Source organism: Anastrepha obliqua, chromosome 4, assembly GCF_027943255.1.
Source record: "Anastrepha obliqua isolate idAnaObli1 chromosome 4, idAnaObli1_1.0, whole genome shotgun sequence".
NCBI classification, from domain to species: domain Eukaryota; kingdom Metazoa; phylum Arthropoda; class Insecta; order Diptera; family Tephritidae; genus Anastrepha; species Anastrepha obliqua.
This window is the reverse complement of record NC_072895.1, coordinates 92,558,712-92,578,007: the sequence shown is the minus strand read 5'-3', so window position 1 is coordinate 92,578,007 and position 19,296 is coordinate 92,558,712. Positions and strand designations below refer to the sequence as shown.

General features: G+C 34.8%; 1 protein-coding gene across 2 annotated transcripts; it reads right to left on the bottom strand.

The window, feature by feature from the left end:
• Nucleotides 1–350: 350 nt before the first annotated feature.
• Nucleotides 351–15,207, bottom strand: LOC129245502 (uncharacterized). Of its 2 annotated transcripts, none has more exons than XM_054883697.1 (5): nt 14,870–15,207; nt 10,926–11,014; nt 9,609–9,744; nt 5,902–5,962; nt 351–557 (listed from the first exon to the last, which is right to left on the bottom strand). In XM_054883697.1, exons 1-5 carry the CDS (start codon nt 15,030–15,032, stop codon nt 536–538), a joined length of 471 nt encoding a protein of 156 aa, XP_054739672.1. In that variant the 5' UTR covers nt 15,033–15,207; the 3' UTR covers nt 351–535. The 2 variants fall into 2 exon arrangements, with proteins under 2 accessions (XP_054739672.1, XP_054739673.1); XM_054883698.1 differs by having other exon boundaries at nt 535–557; nt 5,906–5,962.
• Between the last annotated feature and the right edge of the window lie 4,089 nt (nt 15,208–19,296).

The window sequence follows — 19,296 nt, the reverse complement described above, 5'->3', positions numbered from 1 at the left end:
GGGTCAACATACATATATGTGTATCTATTATGTGAGAATATTATTTTTATGTTTATAAGTAACACCAGTAGCTTCTCGTATGTTAAGCCGCTAAAAAGGCTATAGGAAAAGGCCAATAATTAAGCCCCATTTATTGTTGTCAAAAAAGCAAATCGCAGAAATAGTTTTCTTCAACATTTGTTTCACAGGGGTTAGGAGACTAGTTTTATTAGTGAGTTATATTTATTTAAACCTTTTCCTTGAAGACCAATGTTTAAATATCGCTTCTCGCACATCGGTTCCTTTTGTGGCGCAGAAAACCCAGTTTGGTTCCCCTGCACGAAAATTCTTCTGTAGTGAAATGCAAACGCGATTGAAACAGCACCACAAACATAACAGCAACTGAATTCAGCAAACCACAAAAACGATATGAATCGAGATGCTGCTTTACAATCACATGACGAAGTGCGTTGATGGACACCTTGTTGGGTTTTAATCCACGTCGAAAATCATAAGAAACAAATAAAACATTCACGATTTCTATTCAATTTTTTAGCTAAGGTGAAAACATCAAATAGCTGCAAATAAAACAAAAAGTTATTAGTTGTTACCCTTAGAAATTTACAACATTACAAAGACTATGCTAGAATAACACATAGTCGCACTTGTGTTGCCGTATTTCAATTTTATGTAGCTCCCCTCTTGCCAACAGGTTAGCTTTGCGCACCTTGTTTAGTTAACTATGCAAGTGAAAGATGTCGGAGAACCCCCACTGCTACTCTCTATTGAGCGAAGAAGTACTCGTATGTTACGCCCTCTTGCAAACCAATCGTAGCGTCGCTAGTACGCATATATGTAGGTATGTACTCGTAATCGATGACTCCGCAAAGTGGCATATTTTCACTTATTCGTTGTACGTATTTGAATATAGCTTGAAAAGTTATGGAGATGCCATTAGAAAACTCGCAGGTATATAAAATCTGACATGGGATGCTTTTCGAAAAAGTAAAAACAAAATTTTCAAAAAATATTCAACAAAAATACAATTTTTTTTTTATATTGTTTTTAAGAACATTTTATTTGAGAAAGTGATGAAAGTCTTAAAAAGTACCGAAGATATTTCACTTTATATAACTCTATGCCAAAATAAGTTAAAATTAAATCTCAAAATTGTAAATTTTTTCACAATTTCTTTAGTTTGCTTGTTATGATACTCAAATTAAATTAGGTTTCGGCAAGAGCAGACCACAATATCCAAAATATTTGGATCGCTTGGCATGGCCTCGTGTGATTGAGAATTTTTTTTTATTTATTTATTCTTTTATTTATTTATTTACTAGCAGCTATCGGCGGCTTCACTTACATATACAATTAAATACTAACAAATTGAACACTTACAAAAAATTTAAAAACATTAAATTTTTGAAAGAAAAGGCAGATAATTTCTGGTTTCAGCTATATTTTTTTTATATTTTTATTTTTATTATTATTTAATCTTCTATTTTTATCATTTTTTTTTCAATGTATTTTATTTCTATTATAGAACCATTACCATACTTTCAAATTAAAAAATAAGCGTCAATGTTCACTGAAAAAATAATTTTTAATCAAACCCATATCCAAATACGTGATTCATCAGTATTATCTTAAGCGTTAGGTGGCAACACTATACACAAATAATTATATTATTATATATATATATATGGTAAATATATATATATATATATATATGGTAAATATATATATATATATATATATAATTGGTGCGCACACCCTTCTTGGGTGTTTGGCCGAGCTCCTTCTGCTAATTGTGGCGTGCGTCTTGATGTTGTTCCACAAATGGAGGGACCCACAGTTTCAACCCGACTCTGAACGGCAGATATTTTTTATGAGGAGTTTTTCATGGCGGAAATACACTCGAAGGTTTGCCATTGCCAGCCGAGGGGCAACCACTATTAGAAAAATGTTTTTCTTAATTTGGTTTTTCTCCGAGATTCGAACCAACGAGCTCTCTGTGAATTCCGAATGGTAGTCACGCACCAACCGATTCGGCTACGGCGGCCGCCAAGTAATTTTATTTAATGCTTAGTTAATTATTTTTGTACACGTTTTCCGTAATATTCATATTCTAACCTCCAATTGTACTTTGCTACTAATTAAAATTTTTCTTTAAAACGAGATGGTAACGCCGTTTTAAAAATATTATTGGACGGATATAAATATTTTTTTTTGCAATTTATATATTTTTGTAATCAATTTCTTAATTTCCAAGAAACAGGTGGCAATACTGGTTACAAATATTTTTATTATTTTTCTGGAATAGATTACATGATTCAGTTATATGTAGAAGGTTAGGTAAGTAATAACAAGCGCGCTTTGACACTCCCTTATTTTAGGGCTGCATTTACGAAGGATGGGGAATGAGGAAAAAATGTTTTCCCCTTCTTGCTTAAAGGTAGTAAAAAAGTACGTAAAGTAGCTAATTATTCCTGTAATTAGAGAAAAACTAAGCATATTGGTTATAAAACCTCCATTAAAGCAAAACACCAAACAAATATTGTTTCCTTGTAAAGAAAATATAATATTCATTTAGAATACTTTCGATGTTTATCTAACAACACAAGACCACGCAGAACTATGTTTTGTTACTTAAGTATGAGTTTTAAGTTAGTTCGTAGTTGTAAAACAAATATTAGTTAGATGTGAAACAGAAAAAGTGAAAACATGGAGTCTCTAACGGAGCATTTTCATAACATTAAAAACTTGTGCAGAAACCAAAAACCTGTAAACCAGAAGTCTTCAAAAGTGTTAAATTCAAATATATAACTACAACTTAAGTCCCTTGTAGACGGAAAGTGTGAGGACTTGATCGTAGATCTACGTACAGCGCTCTGTTCTAGACCCGGTATGGTATCGGCGGAGACAGCCAGTTCGGATCCCAAGTCGATTTCAGTGGCACCAGCACCAGACACATAACGACCGTCACGAGCCAAACACTTGAAGTTATTTACACCATCACCACAGCACGCTCAATGTCATCCATGAAACTGTCCGAAGAACCACACATGACAATGGTAGAAACACACGTATTCTTGCCTTCGTTTCTAAAAAGCGCTACAGTTGTACCACTTAGCTCTTCAACACACCTCGCGCTGCACTTACGCATCTGTGAACTCCTGCAAATAAAAACTTTTAAATACTATTTATTTACAAAAATTGTAACATAATTTACTAACTGTGGTATATGCAAGATGGCCGAGATTGTATTATATTTGCAGTTCTAACCACCTTTTTTCTTTAAAATTTGTTTGTTCTTTAATTTAAATTTCTTTCAAAAAATATGTTCTTAAATTTTTTTATCCTAAAAATTATTTCCATTAAGATACGAATGATAAAAAACCAATTTCCCAAGAAAAAAAAAAATGTTATCAATTAAATTGAGTTTTTTTAATATTACATAAAAATTAATTATACAAAATTATATTGAGTTAAAAAAATATTTTTAGTTTTTAATTTTTTTCTTAAAAAGTTAAAATTTCTTTCAAAAAAATTTTTTTTATTTAAATTTCTTTCAAAACAACTTCTTTTCTATTTAAATTTCTTTGAAAAAAATTTGTATCCTAAAATGGTTTCCCTTAAAATGTGTAACTATTAAAATAATATAAAAATCTTAGGATTTGTTGAAAATAACAATGATAAAAAACCATTTCGTTATATAAATTTCTTTAAAAAAATTTATTTTTTTGTTAATTTGTTTCAAAAAAATCTTTATCCTAAAAATGGTTTTCCTTAAAATTTAGAACTAATCTTCAGTGATGAGGCACATTTTCACCTCAGTGGATTCGTCAATATGATAATCCAAGAGTGATTGCCGAAAAACCAATGCACTCACAAAGAATGACTGTTTGGTGCGGTTTATGGGCCGGTCAGGCAGTTACTGTGAATAGTGTTCGCTATCGTGAGATGATAACGAACTTTTTATGGCCCGAATTGGAAGATATGGATGTGGACGATATGTGGTTTGAACAGGATGGTGCCACTTGTCACACAGCTAATGAAACAATGGCTCTTTTGCGCGAAAAATTTGATGGCCGAATAATCTCACTTCGCGGCGATGCCAATTGGCCGTGAAGATTATGTGATTTGACACCGTTGGACTTCTTTCTTTGGGGTTATTTAAAAGAAAAGGTGTACGTCGTTAAGCCAGCAATAATTCAGGAGCTAAAGGATGAGATAATTCGGCGCATTAATGGCATATAACCTCAATTATGCCTCATCGTCATCGAAAATTTCGACCATCCTAAAAAAATTGTATTTTATTCAAAATCGACACCGGTCCTTAAAACTTAACCATCCTTTATAAAAATCTGATGGGGGTGTTTTTCGAAAATGACACTGATAAAAAACCAATTTCCGAAACATTTGAAAAAAAAATTGTATGAAAATAATTTTAATTTTTTTTGAAATATTATATAAAAATAAATTATACAACATCATATTGAGTTTAAAAATTTTTTGATTTTTAAATATTTTTTATAAACATATTTAAATTTTTTGAAATGTTTTTTTAAATATATTTTACCTATTTAATAATACCTATTAAAATAATATAAAGTTCACACATATTTTGAAAAATCCAGCGCATCTTCACATAAAATTATAAATACAAAATTTACCTAAATTAATAACGTATACCCAGTGGGGATCCTAAATTTAAAATATTCCAAACAGCTAACTCGCACTGTGATTCTTGCACAGCAAACAATGTTTTTCAATTTATATTTCTTTAATTTCATATTTACAACTTGCACCGCATAATAGCCAAAGAATAATAACTTGGACAAATATATGAAATTTCTAACCGCAACAATAAACGTCTAGACGTTAGAACTATGCAGTCGAAGTGGTTGCTGGTGGCAGAGAAAAGAAATGATTGTTGCTGGGCGCCTGGCTCGCAGTAGCTTCGTTTGCAAGAAACAATAGCGACGCCAGTCAACACATGTGATTGTATTGTCGGCGATATGAGAGGAAACAGCTGCACTCAGTAGCGGCTACACATACATACACATATACAGGCATGTCTAAGGAAATATTTGGTTGTGTTCATATGCGAGTGTAGTTTTTATTTGCCTTGAAAATACTTGCCTATATTCGTTCACATTTATACGAGTATTTATTGTGTGCGCTTTGTGGGTGGTTTAATAAATTGTCGCAAGTTCAGAGTTCTTCAGTGGAAACATTTTATTATATAAATTGCGTGCTAAAAACGTGCTCAAAGGTGAGGAAAGCTACTTTGATTGTAAAGCGGTATGAATGTCTGCAAGCACGCAAGGAGCTCGATTTAAGGATATGAAGCAATTTTGCATCAATAGGGTGTAGGTATTTTTTTAGTTTCTGTTTTTTATAAACAGAAGAATCTACGCTTGTAATTCAGTAATATTTTGAATTCTTGGTTAGTACTGATAATCTGCGAATATTTTGTAGATAACCAATCATGGATTCTCTGTAGTATAGAGGAAAAACTAGCTCTTATATTCTATACAAATAAACAAGCTTAAGAAACATTATTACGATCATAAGAAGTTATTACTATCATAACTCGAATACCCGACTCGAATACTGAAATTATAGAAATCCAGTATATTTTGTATACACCCTAGACACATCACCATTTTGACGAATTTTGACTAGTTTTCCTGTTTCTTTTTGTTTGTTTACTCATCTTTTATAAAGTTATAGCTCATTTTCCATGCAAAATACGAGGTCTAATGCAGTCCGCTCTTAGAAGCTGTCTATATGGACTCTAAATAGCAGTTTGAGTGAGAACTCTTAGAAACCAGAATTAGTGCCCTCGTCCACATTTAAAAGTTAAACAAGTTTTTTTTTTTTTTTAATTTACAATCTTTATTTTTATTTTCTCACTTACTGGTCAAATGTTCGCAATAAAAGTCGTGTGTGACATATAAGGCCGCGATATCCAGAACTGGAAAAAGCAAAATACCATTAATATTTTTATTTTATATATATTTATAAAGCATCGACTGGAGGTGCTCAATAGTAAAGGGTGTTTTTTAAGAGCTTAAGAACTTGAAATGAATAAGTTCGTGCGGTTTTTTTTCGAAATTTGAAACTTTATTGACGTAAAATGGTTACAAATTTAATATTCAAAGTATTGTCCATCGCTTACTACTACTTTTTCCCATCTTTCTGGCAATTCACGGATTCCCTTTGTGAAAAATTCGGTCGGTTTTGCCGCAATCCACGAATCGATCCATTTTTTGACTTCATCGTAATTACGGAAGTGCTGGTCAGCCAGGCCATGTTGCATCGATCGGAAGAGATAGTAATCGGATGGCGCAAGGTCTGGACTATACGGCGGGTGGGGTAGGACATCCCATTTGAGCGTTTCTAAGTATGTTTTGACCACTTGTGCAACATGTGGCCGAGCATTGTCATGTTGCAAAATAACTTTGTCGTGTCTATCGGCGTATTGCGGCCGTTTTTCTCGCAGTGCTCGGCTCAAACGCATCAATTGTCGTCGGTAGACATCCCCCGTAATCGTTTCATTCGGTTTCAGTAGCTCATAATACACAACACCCAGCTGGTCCCACCAGATACACAGCATAACCTTCAGGCCATGAATATTCTGCGCCGACGTCGATGTTGAAGCATGGCCAGGGTATCCATACGTTGCCCGACGTTTTGGATTGTCGTAATGGACCCACTTTTCATCGCCAGTCACAATTCGATGCAAAAAACCCTTTCTTTTGTGCCGTTGAAGCAGTTGTTCGCATGCCATAAAACGGCGTTCAACGTCTCTTGGCTTCAATTCATACGGCACCCAATGGCCTACCTTTCGGATCATTCCCATGGCTTTTAAACGTTTGGAAATGGTTGATTGATCAACTCCCAAAGTTTTTGCAACCTCTTCTTGCGTTTGAGCCGGATCTTGATCGAGCAATTCCTCCAATTCGGTATCCATGAACTTTGGCGGCGCACCCTCGCGTTCTTCGTCTTCCAAGCCAAAATCACCACTTTTAAAGCGTGCAAACCACTTCTGGCACGTTCGCTCAGCTAGAGCATGCTCACCATAAACTTCCACCAAGATACGATGACTTTCGGCTGCTTTTTTCTTCATATTAAAATAATGAAGAAGAATTCCCCGCAAAAACACATTATTTAGCACGAAATTCGACATTTTCAAGTGTGGTAAAAATATTGTTGTTTACGCTTCAAATAAAAAACTTATACTGACGTTTGTGCCTTACGACAGTAGCTCTCCAATGAATGTTTGGAAATGTGGATCGATGGAATAATAATCAAGTTACGCCATCTGTTGTAAAACCGCACGAACTTATCTATAGTCCTATTACAAAACAGAAATATTGGGATAGTGGGATTTATATATACATATATATTAATCGTATTCTAGGGATCAAAATAAGAAACTTTGCCGAAGGAACCATACCTCTAAAACGAATTCTGATGTCCCCCAATTTCTAAATATCACCATTTTTGGCCTTTACATGAAAAAATCAGCTAAAAGGCTATGTTTTTTCTTTATTTTTATTTATTTATAATATTATCTATTTTTTTCTCTTAAGAAATTTATTTAGTCAGAACATATGTAAATGAAAAAATTAATTTAACTGAGTTATAGAAAAGAAACTAAAAAGTTCGACCCAAATTGGGGGACATCAGAATTCGTTTTAGAGGTATGCGCCTTCGGCAAAGTTTCTTATTTTGATCCCTAGAATATGATTTTCACAGAGCAATGGGCGATTTTTTTGCCTCTCCACAAATCGACCCGGCCTAATATATATACAGGTTGGCTGATGAAAGCCGCTACCAAAAAAAAATTGAATAACTTTTTTTCTTTTTAAGTTATCTGTTCCATTTTTGTTTTAATTTGCAGATTGATCTTTAAAATTTATTAAAATGCATAACTGGGACACGCAAACAAGAATTTGGATAGTCCGCCGCTATCACGCACTGGAGTCCGTAGTTTTGGTACAGAGAGAGTACAGGCGGATGTTTGGCGGCGATCCCCCGAGCAGATGGACCATAATGAGACTGGTGAATAATTTTGCTGAGCAAGGAACAGTCGCAAGAAGGCCTTATCATCGAAACCCACCAGTTCGGACGGAGGAAACGATCGCTGCTGTAGCTGCAGCTATACAAAGCAATCCAAGGGTTTCAACAAGAAGCTTATCTGCTCAACTTGGTGTCAGCCGACAGTCTTTGCAAACAATAATGCACAAAGATTTAGACTTATTTCCCTACAAAATTCAAATGGTTAACAAACTGAATGCAGCAAACTTGCCGATTCACTTGGAATTTTGCCAGAAGATCCTGCAAATGGTGGAAGAAGACCAAAACATGTTAAACTGCCTTTTCATGTCTGATGAGGCCCATTTCGATTTAAACGGCAATGTGAACAAACAAAATTGTCGAATATGGAGTACTTCTAACCCACAGATACTCCACGAGACGGAATTGCATCCTCTTCGCGTGACAGTGTGGTGTGCGGTTTCTTCACGCTGTATTGTCGGGCCTTATTTTTTTGAAGAAAATGGTCACACCGTTACGGTTACTGGAGACCGTTATTTGAAAATGCTGAAAGAATTTTTCTATCCAGAACTACGCCGAAAGAGAATTCCTTTCAACTCTGTGTAGTTTCAACAAGATGGGGCAACGTCTCACATAGCCCAGACTGTTATGACAGAGTTGCGACGAAAATTTCCCAATAAACTGATTTCAAGAAACTCCGAATTTCGTTGGCGCCCCAGGTCGCCTGACCTTACTGCACCTGACTTTTTCTTGTGGGGTTTATGTAAACAAGAAGTTTATAAAACAAAGCCAACAAATTTGGATGAACTAAAACAATCCATTCGGCAACAATTGCGGCTATTCCTGTCGCAACTCTCAAAGCAGCAATGAACAACTTTTTACTAAGATGCCGCACTTGTGTCAACGAGCATGGGGGGCATTTAAATTCAATTATTTTTAAAACTAGTTAAGCTACATTTAATAAAATTTAATGACCTTCCACTTGAAAAAAAAAAATAAATGAATTCCATACACTAAAAAAAAGTTATTTGAGTTTCTTAATGTAGCAAAATTCATCAGCCACCCTGTATATACATATTTTTTTTGAATCTGGTGAATAATTTCATGGCATTTATTTTTTTCATGTATCCGCCGCGGCTGCTATTTACATAGCCCAATAACTCAGTCCAATTTTTGCCTATTTTATCAATAAATTTTAGAAATGAGTCTAAATGAGCCCAATCAGCAAAAAATGGCTTGAATGCTGGCACGAGCTGTGATGTAGAGACTCGTAAACTAGAACCCTTACGTAAAATTTTCCACGTAGTCGAAAGCTTCAATTTCTACACATCTTAGTGAACCGAAATGTCAACACAGTTTGCCGTTCTCGGCTAACAAACCATAGTTATCGATATCAATAGTTCTCATGCAGCTAAAAAAACATCCGATACCATTCCTCAAATTCTCTATTTTAGAGTCATAAGTTTGAGAACTCTTAAATGGCAGAATTCGAGAGGGCAAAGTTTGATATACGAGTATATCTAATTATTCATATATTTCTTAATTTAATCTTCACATACCAAGCGACATCACATAATAAGTCTTCACAATTAGACCCGACTCATCCCTGAAGCATCTGCTCGCAAATAGAATTAGGAGGAGAAATACTTCTAAGAATTTGTAGCGCATGAAATTCTCAAGCAAATTGATGTTATTCTAAAAATTAAAGAAAAAAACAGCATTTAAATATGTATATATCTGTGAATTCAAAAAAAAAAACAAAAAACAAATAACAACTTAAGGTTGCATACCTACGTCCAGAATTTTCAAAAAAAATCGATTTTTTTTTTCTTACAGATTATTATTCTTTATAGTTTTAGGCGTATCTCTGTGGAAGTCGATTGTAGAAGTTCCCTTTAGATACAAAGTTATGGTGGAAAATACAACTGCCCGACGAAAGTTTGACGCGCACAGGTAGCTGTCCTTCGTTTGAGGAAACTACTTTTTCCGGCACGGTCTGCATGATAATTCATACAGTTTTTAATATTTTTTGATGCGATTTTTTTTTTAAATATTCGAAAGAGTTCTGCTCGTTTATTAAAGCTACCGAATGGTTTGAAAAGGAACACGTAGGGTAAGGATGAGCTCCAGTGGTATCACGATGGACCTATGAAAAGTCTAAGTGTGTCATTGAGACAGCCACCCCCACCTACCTACCTTGGGTCACGCGACTTTTTATATACATACCTACCGTACTAACTTTTGTAACGAAAAATTAAAAGAAATTTTTTCATAAAGTTTAAGTACTAATAAACAATGTATACATTTTTTCATATTTATTTCTATTGTTATCCCTTCTACAAAACCGTGTTTCTGTTAGCGTATTTTTGGCGCTGATGGACGTATGTAACACTTTAACCTGCACTACTGCGGCAAAAATGCTCAAAATTACCTTAAAGCATGAATATTTCTGTATCCTTCATAAAGACATAAGAAACTTTTTACATTTATTTTTGCATAAAACTAAATGCGAAAGGAATAAATCGAACCAGCACTTATTTCTGTAATCCACATAAGTTTCTTGCAATCTTTCATAGCCTAGTTGCAGTAGCCGTCTTAATAAAAGTTGAATAAAATACTAAATTTGTCTATAGTTCAGAATTTATAGACCTTTGAGCAAACTTGTTAAAGTAATATTTTTTTTTTTTTTTGCCCAAAGTCCATAGATATAAATTTTCCCTTGAACAGTTCACACTTCATAAACAACTTTCTATGATACAAAAAAGCAGGTAGCTCCATTATCATTTTTCGTCTCCATATCAAAAGTCAACTTTCCATCAAAAAAGTGGAAATAGAATTACCTGCTTTCTTCTGTAACGCTAATTTTGACAACTTACTTCCCAAAGCGCTTTGAGTAGGATAAGTGTGGCTCCAGCGCGCAAAAAATCTCCAACAAGCGAATTGTAGTGGAAGGAAATTGATGTTGCTATGGAAATTTAAAATTAAAAATAAGTAGATTTTTCTTAAATAAAATTAAGGAAGCAAGTTCTTGTTTAGAGCAGTGCAAAATATCGCATGCCTCAGAGACGTAGTAAAACAATAAAAAAATACATAATACCAGGGGTGCCTTTTATATGTCGGGATTAGAGAACAAAAACAAATTTTAACCATCGAAAATCACTTTATTGTTTTTCAAAATATTCTTCATGAAGATCTATACACTTTTGCATGCGTTTGAACCCATTGTCGAAGCACTTTTGCCACTCTGAATAAGTGCCTCCAAAACATGCATTCTGAATGCCGCAACCGCTTCTTCAGGTGTCGAAAAACGTTGACCTCTCAGTTGGTTTTTTACGTACGGGAATAAAAAGAAGTCATTCGATGCCAAGTCAGGACTATACGGCGGATGACCTATTAATTCGATGTTTTGGCTGCTCAAAAATGCAGTTGTTTGAGCCGATGTGTGAGAGCTCGCATTGTCCTGGTGAAGAGTGATCCGTCTTTGGCGATTGGTTTTCCTAATTTTTTGGAAGACAACTGGCAAACAAATGGTTGTGTACCACTCAGAATTTACTGTTCTGCGTTGTTCTAGTGGTACGGTTGCGACATGTCCAGTTTTTCCGAAAAAACAGGCGACCCTTTGCTTGGAAGTGCTTCGTGCGCGAACAACTTTTGTTGGATTTGGCTCATCGTGAAACACCCATACAGTCGACTGCTGTTTACTTTCGGGCTCATACGCGTAAATCCATGATTCATCACCTGTCATGATGTCATAGACGTGTTTCGAAGCCCCGCGATCGTATTTTTTGAGCATTTCCTTCGACCAATCGACACGAGCCTTTTTTTGAGCGATTGACAAATTGTGTGGGATCCAACGCGAACAAATTTTTTTGACAGTCAAATGTTTATGCATTATTGAATGTATGCTGGTCCCACTAATGCCTAAGATTGTCTCAATCTCACGATAGGTCACATGACGATCTTGCAATATCAGTTCGCGCACAGCATCAATGGTTTTCGGAACAACAACTGATTTTGGACGACCTTCACGAAATTCGTCTTGGAGTGAACTACGACCACGATTGAATTCACCATACCATCGATAAACACTCGTACTTGATGGGGCTTCATCGCCAAAAAATGAGTTAAGTTCATCCATGCAATGTTGCTGAGTTAATCCACGTCGAAAGTTGTAAAAAATAATCGCACGAAAATGTTCACGATTTAATTCCATTTTTGGGCCGAGATGAATATTTTAAGTTACTGTAAACAACACAAATAGCGCTGGTATTTCAAAACTTTCTGACTACGTAAAAGCCAAAAAATGTCAAATTTTGCGATACAGCTGTCAGTTGCCAGATTGCAACACCAGGGTTGCCAAATTCCGACATATAAAAGGCACCCCTCGTAATTTAGACTAACTTATTATCGTATTAGGTCTTTTGTAGATTTCCTCTTGAGTCTGGTAAAAGGAGTCGTGTGTTGTGTGATGTGGCATATTTTCTTATTTGTTCGGCTATTGTGGATACTTTGAGATCAAGATAAATCTGTGCATTTGTGAGATCATTCTGAGGGTTTTCGACTGGAATCTTTGAAGCACTTCGATGTTGGAGTTAGCTGCAGTCTCCCAAAGTTGAATGCCTAATGTCCACATAGGTTTCCCGATAGCTGAGTAAAGTAAGAGCTTACTTTTGAGAGAAACATGAGAATTTCGCTGAAGTAGCCAATATAGGCTTCTGAGTTTTATTCCTAGAGCCTCCGGTGTGGTGAAAATATGGGCTTTCCAATGTAAGTTTGCTATCAAGACGCATGCCGAGATATTTTGTGACGTTAGTTTGAGGGATAATTGTATAATTGAGCTGCTTAACGGGTAGGCATGTTTTTTCTTGATTTAGTGCAAAAGCGACTTGGGAAGATTTTGTCTCGTTTGGCGGCAGTAATCCAACCAATGAGCTATTTTATCAAGTTCTTGGACCTGCTGACTATTGTTTCTTCAGAAGCTGGTAGATTGTATGTGTGTGCATAACAAGTATGTGATGGAGCCCATAATACCATCTTGGGGTACAACAGCTCATAGCGTATTTTCAATAGAAAATTATTATAAATTTAAGTTCAAAATTAAATATATGAGTTCAATTTGTTAATTCAATAGTCTTGCGTTGCTTTTCAGTACTCAAAAATTCTGAAGTCAAGTCCAGTCTAGACTGAACGGTACACTTCTCTTTGTTCCGTTCTGTGGCTAGTAGTAGGACAGTCAGTCAACGAGTAAAATCGATAGTGACAACCAAAATGTCCTACTTTAAAATAATGTACGCCTCGATTTATTTGTTGAATTACGATTTTCTACTCTACTGGGTGCCTGGTCACAAAGCAGCATGCGAGCCAGCTAATCTTTGACCAGCAGAAAATGTGCCGATTAGGTTTTCATTGATCCTCTTTGCCTGAAACGGTGGCTATGAAGATTGAAATTCTTCAAAACTCTAATGGGCTCATCTCATTTTAGCATCAAGTTTAAGAAGTCTTCATCCAGACCTGGGTTGATCATCAAGCAATACAGATACTTTCGAGGAACAAACAAAAGTTTACGGGTTGGATTCATAGATATTTAATTAAATACCCCTGAACTCGCACAAAGCAAGCAGGTAGAAAAGGAGGAAGTCGTATTTTTGAGAGTAACTGCCAACCGCAATAGAGGGCACAGAAAGCTAGGTTTAAACTGAATTATATTTCTCTAGTAGTTTCGGGTAAGTAAATCTAGATGCCTTGGATGCGTGCCCAATGAAAACTGCCGCATTGAAACAGTAAGAGCCACATTTATTAATTATAGTAAAGTAATAAAATGTCGTGATTTCATACGCTTCATAAAATGCTATGTGTGGTCAGTTCTGCTATATGGCATGAAAATATGAGCATACAATTTTCACACATGAACAGACTATAAGCATTGGAAATGCTTCGAAAATTACTTAAAATACCTGGATCTAACAGGTTTATAATGAAGAAGTGCACCAAAGAGTTCACGGTGACAGAGAACTGCTCGGGTGTATCAATTGTAGAAAAACATCGTATCTGGGTCGTATTCTGCGAAATCCGAAATATGAACTTCAACTCATATTGCAATCTAAGATCAAAGGAAGAAGAGTTGTCGAGCGCTAGCAGTTGTCTTGGCTGAGGAGTATAAAGCAGTGGAGAGGTATGCAACGTGGGGCTCACCTCTTGGAAGCAGCTACTGACCGCAAATTATTTTCAATTATAGTGCAAAATTTTTACTAAAATCAAGTAAGCAAAAATAAAAAATGTAATAATATATTATTTTTAAATTGTTCAAATAAAGAAGTAGTAGGGGCAATTGGACAACTTCAGCAAAGTCAGCTTTCACAAGCTTATAGTGTGCGTGTGTATATACAATGGCCACTAAAGACAAACAAGATTCTCCATCCACCAAAAATTATTGGAGCCGTATTGATATACCTGTTGACACCCTGAAACAGACTCGCTGAGGTTGGTCCTTCCTTAGCTCAGACCACAATCGATGTTCTGTCACACACTTTGCGTACTAAGTCACTAAGTCAATATATTCAGTTGAGTACGGAAATCAGCTTTGCGCGAATAAAGACAGATCATCTTATAAGATAGAAGGCACACAAAATGAACTGAGGGGTGCAAAAGCTCATAAAACAAAATTAATTGATCTATATTTTTTGCATAAAGAACTGAATACATCTTAATTATTCCATCAACTTTTGGGCAATCTAATTCAGTGAATTTGGTATTTCTTTTTTTCTATTTTTTTTTTTCTATTTACAATTTATTCAAATACCATTTTATAACACTTACTCACCTTTTAAAAATCTTATCAACGCCGTATCGCAGCGCACCGGTTGTGTGGTGTCCAATTTCGCAAGCAAAATCAGGACGAATGAATGCCACAGCACGCAAAAACACCAAAAAGCCGCACTAGCGTAGGCCACAGCAAAGGCTTTATCCTCGTTCGTGCATGCCATGGAATTGTCTAAATTTTCAGCACTATGCGCCGGTCTCTCTCTCTCTATACTCACTACTCTTCACTAATTTATGGATTTTCGGCGCATTGGATTGGCCAAAGCTGAATATTTCACAGAAATTTTGGAAGAAATGAAAAATTTGTTTTGAAAATAATCCGAAATATGTTATTTTAAATTTGTTGTGATCACTTTTGACAAATGAATAAATTGTTTTCTGATTTCAGTTTCACGGTGAAAAATGTTGCCATAATTTTCGAACAAAATTACTGAAGGGACATTTATGCACAAAATGTGGAAATTTTTTTAATTTTGTAAATTTTTTTTAATTTTTCTTTATTTTTAGCATGAATTTTTTTATAAGAAGAAAATTTATATATGTATTCATGCACAGAAGAGCTCCTCAGACGTGGTGATGGGATGGGTAATGGCGGTTTAGGTAGCAGTGAAATTAAAAGAAAACAAGATCAAACTAAAATTCACTAGGTGGATCAAATTTAAGCACTTTACTATATTATAAAAAAAAAATTTTTTGCTAAAAAAAATTATTTTGTGTGATGGTCAAATTTATTTTGACCTTTGCATGCTCCATGGCTCGTCTGTTGGTATACTGCAGCCCAAATGCATTCATTAAAGCTAATAGCACTAGACCAACAACAACGTTTTTTACATTGGAATATAACGACAGAAGAAAATAGAAAATAAAAGGAAAAGGACGAAGACAGCTAAAAGCATTCGACGATAGTGCGAGTCCGCCGTGCATTCGAATGTACACCACGAAAGAACAACAACAAATCCACCGGTCTACAGCTGCCACCTTTAATAGATTCGACTTGATTGCAGCTGTTCACAGTTGATAAGGAGGAATGCTATAATACAAGTTTGCGCCTTCCGAATTCGCTATGTCACAAGACCCCACGAATAAGCAAACAAATGGAAGGGGAATTACTTGTTTGTGAAGAGGAAGAGTAGGCGATAGCATTGGAAAAAACCGAACACAAGCAATTATACCCACACATACAGACTTTCTTCACACGACTCCGTCCGCATAAAAACGCAAACAAGCTGCATTTGGAGGCTTTATATTCTTTTGTGCTTTTACAATTTAACACACAGCACTTCGTTCTCGTTAGTTTGTTAAGTTTAAATCTCAGAAATCCCAATTTTTCCAAGCCTTTATCTGAATTTTCGCAAACATATAAATTACCTTCCCTTTATTTTGTTCGTTTGTTTTGTATTGGAAAGGCAGCTGACGTCAGACTTGTCAAAATCGCGAAAAATAAAATAACTGTTTTGGCAAGGCGCCACCTATGGCACTCAATTCGCCTTGACTCACAAGTGTGAAATCAATGCCATTTGCACAAATTACAAATATTCCGATGGAGCAATTAATTTTGCCCCATCTTGTAGGTATAAGACAAAATATTTCTTCCAAATTAAAAAACTCCTTACTCTCTTAACAAAATGTTCAAATAAATATTTATAATTTTTTTTTTACTTTATTATTAAAAAGAAAAACAGAGCTTAGTTCACAGATGTTTAAAAATTACCAGGTTGTCTATATTTTTATATTAACTTAGAGACCAAGCCCAAAAAATTTCAAGTTACTACACACGAGTACCCGCGTGGTTTTCCAAATATGCAGAAACTTAAAACTTTTATGAAAATAAGTTTTTCGGAGCTTTAGTAAGAGGAGCTTTCATAAATTTTCAAATTACTGCACACGTGCTTTTTCAGGCACCATAAGACATAAAGCTTTCGTAAGAGCTTTACTTTCAAGTTTTAGACTTAGAGGCAAAAATTCGAACTGCTGCACACGGGCACCTTCGTGCTTTTTCAGATACTATAAAACCTAAAGCTTTCGGGATAATATGTTTTTCGGAGCTTTTGTAAAAGCTTTAACTTCAAATTTTAAGCTTTCACATTAGGAACGAATGAAGTATTGGGTGAAAGTGAAAAAAAAAATTACAAAAATAAATGCAAGTATATTACTTCAAATACAAAACGCTTTGTCAAAGCTTTGATTGCAATATTAATGAAACCTATTTTTAAATATTTCGTAAATAACTAATTATCAATTACTCCAGAAAATCGCCAAAAGTGGCCATGATTTTAAAATGATCCCGAGAAAAAAAACGAAGGTTAAAAAAGCACTTTTTAAAATACAGGTTTGCTTAAGAGAAAAAAATTTTAGAGCATAATCCGAAACTTCTCATATTTCCCTTTGCGAACGAGTGAATAGCTTAGATAACTTTAAATAAATTCATAAAAATTCCTTACTGACTTAGCTTTAAAATGTGCAAACCTCCTGAGGCAAAGTAAGCAGGTGTTGCAAACCTTGCTCCTTTCAACTGGACGTGCTCGCTTAAAAAGTCAGTCAGAAAATCAGTATTATAAAAAAATCAAGCAAGCATTAAAATAGTAAGCTTCAGAGTCTTATTATAAAAATTAAAGTTTAGTTAATAAAACATTTGCGATCGCGAGGCAAACCAAAAATTATACCAAATTTACTAAAGAAATTTGTAAAAAAGCTATTTTTCCAACATTGAGCTTTTAAGTTTGTAGATCTATCTCTTTACCATAACCAACTAACGAGATAACGAGACGTAAGCTGTGTGAACCAGTGTAAGGTTTTGTATTAATGTCGCTAAGAAAAAAATGAGTTGCATACGTAAGAAGCTTTCAAAATAGTTTCAAAAGTTCACTAGATATAGATCCAAAATGTTGTAAAAGCTTGTTGATAATTCCAATCGTGCGCTGGTTGAAAGAAATGACATTTAAGCATTTACTGAGAGGTTTTTATTAAAAGATTGCAATCAATTTTTGTATCATAAGCTTTCCTGAAAACTTTTGTATTGTTACCTCTCTCCCCTAAAAACATATGAAGCTTAAACATTTTAAATGTTTTCTACTAGCTGCTATCTGTTTTCAAATTTTGTGAATTTTTTTCAATTCATAAATTTAAATAATTCATTGTTTTAAAATATGTTCATGCATTAAAGCTCGTAAAATGCTTGCACACAGCTCTCAAAAAATAAATACAGTTCCTAGTTATAAAATTTTCCACTGCTTTCATTTCATAAGCTTTTTAAGATTTGGTAAGATAAACGTTGTTAGTGGTTATCTAAATAATTGTAACCTTAGAAGAAGTATTTAGAAGTTGGCGAGTATTTCTGTGAATTAAAAGTAAAAATTTATGTTGACGACTTTTGTGTGTTCGGAGACCCTCACTGAAATTTTCGGACCAATATTTTCGTAGAACAATTTCGTCCTCAAATGTGTACTTGAAAAGGATTTTTTGGATTTTTATTAAAAGAGAGGTCTATATGACTCGTAAAGAGTGCAGCTAGGGAGTCGGAATGTTCCACAAAAATGATCCCCGAGCAACCTCTGTCAATAATATTTCTAACAAAAGTTGGCTCATCGTAGATTCTCCATGTAATCTAAAGTTATACATAACTAGAATTTGACAATAAAAATTTTTGGGAAAAAAATTAAATGTGCTAAACTAGCTATAACTATTTTCTACAGAAATGATATTCTTAATATATGTTCCGGATTATATGGTGCCTTTTCTGTTCCAAACCAAAAAATCCAAATATTTTATATTCATTTCAATAATCACCTAGCTAATTGGAATCTATTTCGTTTTTACAGAATTAAATGTATCCAAGGACATGTAAAATTTTCATCAAATGGTCGCACTTACTTCATAATCCACAGCAAGGAAGCCGTGTTTAATTAGCTCAATGCGGTGCTTACTTAATATGAATATGAGCTTAATTCATGTGGGTTTAGACAGAGTGCACTGGAAAAGCTGTCACAAAATAAATGAAGGATTCACCGCCCCCTGAAGTATTATACATATGTATGTATATGTGAATTTATTCATGGAATATTAGATGTGCATATTTATTTACAACATATTCACCTATCTACTTGTCGCCCTTCATAACAAAACGGCCGATTTGAGCATGTAGTTTAAGAGTATAGGGGTTTTCAATAAGTGCGCTCACACCTGACTTGACTTGGCGGTGGAAAAACCTGATGCCATTCTTGTGGAAATCTGCTGGTAGATCAAAAATCTGTTTGAGGATGGTGAAAAAGAAGAAGAATCGCAAAGGAAGCAATGGGCTCTGATGACAAAAGTGAAGAGCTTCAACGCAAACCAGCCACGAAAAAATCATTCAAGTAGTTGAAAAATGGATAGTTTGGCTCCTTATTTTGGTAGCCTACATGAATTTCTTGTTCCATCAAACTCCTAGGC